This window comes from Epinephelus moara, chromosome 10, assembly GCF_006386435.1.
Source record: "Epinephelus moara isolate mb chromosome 10, YSFRI_EMoa_1.0, whole genome shotgun sequence".
Lineage (NCBI taxonomy): Eukaryota > Metazoa > Chordata > Actinopteri > Perciformes > Serranidae > Epinephelus > Epinephelus moara.
The window spans coordinates 45,553,970-45,561,870 of record NC_065515.1 but is presented as its reverse complement, the minus strand read 5'-3'; the positions used below and the strand labels follow the sequence as shown (position 1 = coordinate 45,561,870).

Here is a 7,901-nt window from a genome sequence, read left to right as displayed (position 1 = left end):
TTGGAGCAAAGTTTTAATGCTAGCTAGCTCAGCAGCGGTGTCTATCTGCGGAGGCACCATGTTGTCGTCTGCATCTTCTGCGGTCGGTTGGCTAATTTGGCTTCTCAGACCATACTGTGTGATGGATTTTTGGACTCCCTGCATATTTCTTCCCTTCTTGTTCTAATATGTAGTTATTTTATCTAGCTTAGATATCTCCAAAATCGTTATAGGAGGGTGAACTGGGTAAAGCCCCACGGAGTGTTGCACTACGCGGCCATCTTGGGTGCTCGCCTCACCGGAAGTCCTTTTTTCTTTTCTTTTTTATAAAAATAGTCAGTAGCATCTATAACAAAAATATATGCTTATTTCAAGTAAACTATAATAAACCATTAAAATTGTTCGATGAAATGAATAATTTCTCATTTTCTTTGGCATTTCTTGTGATATACAGATCCAGTGATGATTGCTGGGTAATATATATGTAAATGTTATCCAGTGTCAAGTCTCAGATCGTGTAACAATATGATATCTGCACGATAGCATGCACTGGGGTCCGTCGTGGCTACATTACGCCACTGGTTCCTTCTTAAAGCTGGTATTTACTATGTGTGCTGTCTCAGACCATCTATTCTAGTAACAAATGCACTGTCTCATTCCAGGGACTGTCTTTGGAAATAATCAAGTAGTTACTTGATTACAGGACCTGTACAACAAAGCATTACTAAGCAGATAGTATGCCCAATGTCCCACCAAACCAATGAGCCAACCACACGGAGCAAAAATTACAAATATCACTAGAATACATTTAGATCTAAGAAAACATGGTGTGTTAAACAATAAAACAAAATGTGACACACTTAGTGACTTCAATAGGCCCTTTGTTTTTTGTTTTTTTTTGGGGCATTTTTTGCCTTTAATGGACAGGACAGTTAAGTGTGAAAGGGGGAGAGAGAGAGGGGATGACATGCAGCAAAAGGCCACAGGCTGGACTCGAACCCGGGCCGCTGCGGCAAGAGCCTTGTATATGGGGTGCCTGCTCTACCACTAAGCCACCGACGTCCCCAGTAGGCCCTTTGTTTGAGTAAAAATTACTGCTTGGTACTCAGAACCAAAATACAAGCCATGGGGAGACTATTCTTTCACAAAGTCACCTAATTTTGTTTGTAACACATTAGATAGTACCACCAAGAAAAATCTGACAGCAATTCTTAGTTTTAAGTGATAATATTTTTTATTTTATGTAAAACTTCACAATTAAAAAGTACACATAAACATGAATCCGATAAGATTTACCTTAAAATTACAAATAAAAATGGCAAGGCAGATGTTGCTGGCACATTAAGGTCTCCGTAGCCAACGCTGCTATTTGCACCTGGGGTGTAAAAAGCCAATGTTGCCGTTTACACCGAGGTGTTTATTCCTGGCCGTCCCAGCAATGGCAAAATATGACACTAACACAAACGAGTCTATTCCACTATTCTCCTGACGTTTATGTAAACTGTGTGCAATCAGCAGCTTTATACGTCCTTAAAACTGAAAATAATAAGTCAACTAAATACGCCAGAACTCACTCACACCCGGCCTCTTGTGTGAAAGTCCAGTGCTTAACCCCTTCATTCATCACATGTGTGTGCACTATTGTTCTTTTACACTACATCACCTTACTAGCAGTGCATTTGTGATTTTTTTTTCTCGTACATCTGGTAAGGTGATTGGAGAAACTAACAGAGTGAATAGTGTGTGTGTTGAGGTTAGGAGGTCGTTTGACTACTTTAGGTTCACGCTTTGGGTTGTTCGGTGACAATTGCTTGTACTTTTCACAATAATGTTTAACCGTTCATCTTTTCAGTCGTTAGAACTCATCTTTTCACTCTCTGTAACTAATATAATTAACGTGTTGAAACTATTTTTTTTTAAATAAACTGAATATTTAATTGCTGTGTGTGTGTGTGTGTGTGTGTGTGTGTGTGAGACAAAGAGAAAAAGAAAAAAAGGAGATGGTGAGGACGTGTACAGAGACTTTGATGATGATGTTTCCAATTTAACCTCCTTTCTACATCACCATATCGTGATATTATGAATCATGAATATCACGAACATACAAACATCATTATTGTGCCTTTTTTTAACCTCTCCTTTTCCCCCTCCCAACATCCTGAGTTCCAACATCTAAACAAACGGCGTTAACCTGGTGTTCACCCCGGAGGAAGGAGTGATGTGAATACCTGAATATTAGAGTTATTGTGCCTTTTTAACCTCCCTGTTTACTTCATCAACATGCTTTCTGTAGGTCGACGCTGCTCACAGATGGGTGAGATCTTGCGTTCACCCCTGAGGAATGCGTGGTGTGAATACCTGAACATCGGACATCATTATCGTGCCTTTTTTTAACCTCCCTGTTTAGTTCATCAACATGCTTTCTGTAGGTCGGCGGTGGTAGGTCAAAGGTCACCATCCATCATTTTGACAGAAGCGGAATTATACTACTCTCTCCTGAAGCCAGGAGGAGATACCCCTGTGAGGGTAAACAGACGACCTCCTCAAAGACTTTTGACTGAACTGTAGCAAAGGCTATGAAAAGTGATGAGACATTGATAAGTTCCCACTACAGCCCCTCATCACAGTTATGTTTTGTGTTGCTGACTAAACAACTTTAACCTGTGTTCAGAATTGTTCAGAAACATTATTTTCAGTTATTCATATTTTACTTATTGTTCAATGTCATATACCTGATTTTGAATTAATGGCACACTACTGAATCTAAGATACTCCCATTTTTTGAAAAAACAGTTATTTTGTTTAATCCAAGTCCCATCAGATTAAGTAATGCTAAAACCAAGGAAGGACATTTCATTTGAAAGAAAAGGAGGGATGTAGTGTTGTGAGAATTAGGCAGATTCCCTTTAAGACTGAGGAAGTCAAGTTGTGTTTACTGTCGGCGTTAGTAGCTGCAGCAGGAGCTGAGAGACTGACAATGAAGCATGCTATCTGTGCTGATTTCATGTAAAAGAAAGTTCATTAAAGCTTCAAGTCCAAACATATGAAAGAAAGTTCATTAAAGCTTCAAGTCCAAACATATGAAACAGTGAGGACACCTTTTTAAATCTAAGCTGAAGACCTACCTTTTTAGAATTGCTTTTAATTCCGACTAGGGCTATCCTTTTTTTTTTAATGTGTATTTATTCTGTTTTAATGTATTTTATCTATGTTGAAAGGCTTTTAATGCCCTGTAGCACTGTCGCACTCTCCATTGTTTTTCTTTTTTGTATTGTCTTATTGTTCTTTTTGTGTGTGTGTGTGTGTTTGGTACTTCATGTACTTTCATTGTTATTTGACACTGTTGTTAAGCACTTTGTGTACCTTTGGGTTTTGTAAAGGGCTATAGAAATAAATGTTGATTGACTAATTGATTGATTGAGGCGAAACAGGAGGGAGGAAGTTAAATTAACAAGACTAAGATTTGATCACACAGGACTTAATCAGACATTATTCATGATAGGGAAATCACAGTCAGGTGAATGTTTACAGTGTAAAAAGACAGGAATTACAGAACACATAATTATGGAATGCAATAAATACATCGAGGAGAGGGAACAGCTGCAAAGACGGATCAGGGAGGTAGGAAGGGAGTGGAGTCTAGAGGGGGATGTATGGAGATGGGAGTAAAAGGTGCCCAGAAAGTCTTGATTCATTTTCAGATATAGAAAAATATAGTAGGTAATCCTTTAAAAAAAAAAAAAAATGAATTCATTTATTTTTGTTTGTTTGTTTGTTTGTTTGTTATATCTCAGTTAAACAAGAGCTGCATGAAATAATAGTAACTCATCTGCATACTCCGGTACAGGAGGTGGCGGTATGCATCTTCTAAAGCTAAGATTGCAATCCGCCATAAAATGAAAAGAAGAAGAAGTAAAAAAAAATCTCAGGGGAAGAACTTCTGAAGGTCCTACTTTAAATTTAATTCAAGGGATTGTTTCAAACTCGACTCACATCACTTCTAATTTTTCACATCTCCTAGTTGGAAGCTATGACTTTGAGAGTATTAAAATTCCTAATAAAACAATTAGAAAGATATTTGATGACATCACACACCCTTTTTTGTCTTTTCGAAACTCCATCAAACAAAGTTTCTCCAAAGATATTATATATTCTTGGCGCTCTAAATACTTAAAATTTCCCATAAATCCAAAAGCAAAAGAAATCCAGTTAAAAATTTTAAATGGTGTGTATCCGTCTGGTGAACTATTACGACAGAGATTTGGTTTTGAAACAAATAAATGTGTGTTTTGTGATGATATTGAAACCTCTGATCATTTATTTTTTCAGTGTATGCTTTCTGAAACACTCTGGACTGATATACATGACTGGCTGCACTCAAAGATCCGACTCGAAGCCTTTTCTCAAAAGGACATTATTTATGGTGTTGTTATGGACAATAATGAATGGGACTTTCTGGTAAACAATATACTAATCCTTGGAAATTTTTACATACACAAATGTAAATATATGAATGTGAAACCTAGATTTAATGTGTTTCATAACGAGTTTCTTTCCTTCACCAAAGCCCTTAACATAATGAAAGGTAAAAATGCAATGAAATCACCAAAGCCCTTAACATAATGAAAGGTAAAAATGCAATGAAACTTTTCAGTTTATTTGAAAAATATGATCTACGACAAAAGCCCTAGCTAACTTTTTATTTTATTTTATTTTATTTTATTTTATTTATTTCATGGATATTTTATTTTCTCATGTAGATTTTCTCTTTTGTATTCTTCCTATGCATCTGCTCCTTTGAAACGTAAAAATGATGCTAGCCATGTTGTTTGTACATGATTTTGTTAAATAAAGTAAAGAAAAAAAAAAAAAAAAAAGAAAAGTGTGAAGGTCGCATGGTTATGGCGTCATGCTAGGCGCGACAAAAAAACTGTCTTCTCCACGCTGTTTATTAGGAGGGTAGCGTGTGTGTGTGTGTGTGCGCATTTTACTTTCTCTCTTTGTTTTTTATCTTTAATCATGGAGAAAAGAGGCACAAGCTCCTTCGGGAAGAAATGTAAGCCCGTGAAGATGAAAGATGGCGCCGACCCTGTCAAAGATTTCGAGAAATGGAGGAAAAGATACAACAAGACCAAAGTACAAGTTAAGCGAGACAGAGCGAAGAGGGAGGTTCCTGAGTGGCAGGTCGAACGGGAGTACATCGACAGGCTAGTCAGCAGGTACGGCGACATTAACACCAAGGAGATTGTCAAGTTTTCCGACTTTCCCATTTCAAAGAAGACCCTGTTAGGTCTGCAGGAGGCTCAGTACAGACAGCCCACAGAGATCCAGAGACAGACCATCAGCTTCGCTCTGCTCGGTAAAGATGTCCTCGGCGCAGCTAAGACTGGCTCTGGGAAGACTTTGGCCTTTCTCATACCGGTGCTGGAGTGTCTGTACCGCCAGCAGTGGAGCTCCATGGACGGCCTCGGTGCTCTCATCATATCCCCCACGAGAGAACTCGCCTACCAGACCTTTGAAGTCCTCCGCAAGGTGGGCAGGAACCACGAGTTCTCCGCGGGGCTCATCATCGGCGGGAAGGACCTCAAGAGCGAGTCGGAGAGGATTCACCGCACCAACATTGTCATCTGCACCCCGGGACGACTGCTCCAGCACATGGACGAAACGGCCACCTTCCACGCCTCTAATCTCCACATGCTAGTTCTGGATGAGGCGGACCGCATCCTGGACATGGGATTTGCCGATACAATCAACGCCATTGTGGAGAACCTTCCGAAGTCCCGACAGACGTTGCTGTTCTCTGCTACACAGACCAAGTCGGTCAAAGACCTGGCCCGGCTCAGCCTTAAAGACCCAGAGTATGTGTGGGTTCACGAAAAGGCAAGGTTCAGTACGCCGGCCACCCTGGAGCAGAGCTATGTAGTGTGTGAACTCTATCAGAAGGTCAACGTGCTCTACTCTTTCATCAGGAGTCACCTGAAGAAGAAGATAATTGTCTTCTTTGCCTGCTGCAAGGAGGTGCAGTACCTGTTCCGGGTCTTTTGTCGCCTCAGACCTGGCATGCCCGTCCTGGCTTTGCATGGTAAACAGCAGCAGATGAAGAGAGTGGAGGTCTATAGGGACTTCCTCAAGAAGCAGAACGCCGTGCTCTTTGCCACCGACATAGCCGCCAGAGGCCTTGACTTCCCTGCCGTCAACTGGGTGCTGCAGTTCGACTGCCCGGAGGATGCAGACACCTACATCCACAGGGTGGGCCGGACTGCCAGGTACAAGGAGGGGGGAGAGGCCCTACTGCTGCTGCTTCCCTCAGAAGAGAAGGGCATGGTCAGCCAGCTGCAAGAGAACAAGGTTCCCATCAACAAGATCCAGGTGAGACATCATGCATCCACAGCATCACAAGTCACACCCATTGAGCCGAAAAATAGAGTCAGTCTACAATGTAGCAATCCAGTACAGTACAGTTCATACCTATGGTCATTTTTTGGTCATAGTTTGTGTTGATGTTATATTGGATTGGAGTTTAATGCCAAAGACACAGGACAATAAAACACACAATACCATCACAACACCCAGACAGCCAGGAGCCTGTCCTGTAATAAAGCACATATAGGGATAAATTAGATCACACATCATATATAAGAAATAGAAAAAAGAGATGTTGCTGTAGGATCTTTTTAAATGTGAATTTTCAGTACTGTAAGCAACGCAAAAGAAAAATGCTGAGAAATCAGTGAGAAAACTTTTTTTTTTTTAAGGAATGTCTGATAAATTGGCAGTGGAATAATTTTGGCTGAGTAGACAGAGAATGTAGTTATTGCTGTTGTTCCAATTCTGAAATTTCCACTGATACCTATGTCTGGTAATGCAGACCCCCCCCCCCCCCCCTTTGCAAATTTGCTCTCAGTAACATATTGTACATATGCTATAATAAACATATAAATCAATAATCACTAAAAAGAAAAAGAATTACAAATTGACTTGTTCAGAAGAATAAAATGAATAAATCAAGGGATGCACTGATTTTGAAATCCTGGGCCGATACTGATACCAATGTTTAAAATAACAATTTCTCTAATAGCTGATACCAATGTTTTTATTTTTGTGATTAATTGTTTTTTGTTATTTATTCTTCTTTTATGCCAGGGAAACAGAAATCTATACTATAAAAAAGAAATTAACAGTTTTAAAGTAATTCAGTCCTTCATTACACTTCACACCTTTGAATGAGCACAAATTCAGTAATACACATTTATGAAACAACCTTTAACATAACCTTCTTTCACATGAAAAAACATGTTTAGAAAATAAGCCAAAAGCCTTTTTACTATATATGATTCATCATATTCCCTCTCTACCATCTATTTTATAGTGCTGTGAAATTTCTCCATTTATACAGCTGGATTTAGTCATTTCTCACCAAAAGCGACATTTTGCAAGATTCCATTGAACACATCATGAGAACGTTATAATAACTTTGCCCAATACTAATTTTTACTGAACAGAGCTTGAACGCTTCACAGTGTAAATCAATACAATCTCTGTGAGTTGTTCGTTGCGGCCACCAGCAGCTTATAGGTAATGAGAACTAGCTCTCCTCTCATCCACTCCTCTCAGTAGTGTAGTGGTAGTTGTGTGGGCACCAGAGAGCTTTTGTCGTTTTATTTATTTATGTATTTATTTATTTTATTAATCTCTTTTAAAAATACAGTAGTGGATACAGAAAAGTGAGATTACACATATTATACATTTTCCTCTTTTTTTTTCCCAACTCCCAAAACAAAACCAGGCCCTCACAAGGGGGGCTAACAGTAGGAGCAGTGAAACAGAGTCCAGGGTTTCCTCTACATGTCGTGGCGCACTGCCACGGCAAAATAAAAGCCGCCACGCCTTCAGAATGATGATGTGTTTTTTTTTTTTTTTTT

General features: G+C 39.5%; 1 protein-coding gene across 1 annotated transcript in view; it reads left to right on the top strand.

The window, feature by feature from the left end:
- Positions 1–4,907: 4,907 nt before the first annotated feature.
- Positions 4,908–7,901, top strand: part of ddx10 (DEAD (Asp-Glu-Ala-Asp) box polypeptide 10) — a 28,159-nt gene continuing 25,165 nt past the window's right edge. The window contains exon 1 of the mRNA XM_050054178.1: positions 4,908–6,348. Coding sequence (XP_049910135.1) covers positions 4,999–6,348 — 1,350 coding nt within the window. The 5' untranslated portion in view covers positions 4,908–4,998. The remainder of the gene's footprint in view (positions 6,349–7,901) is intronic.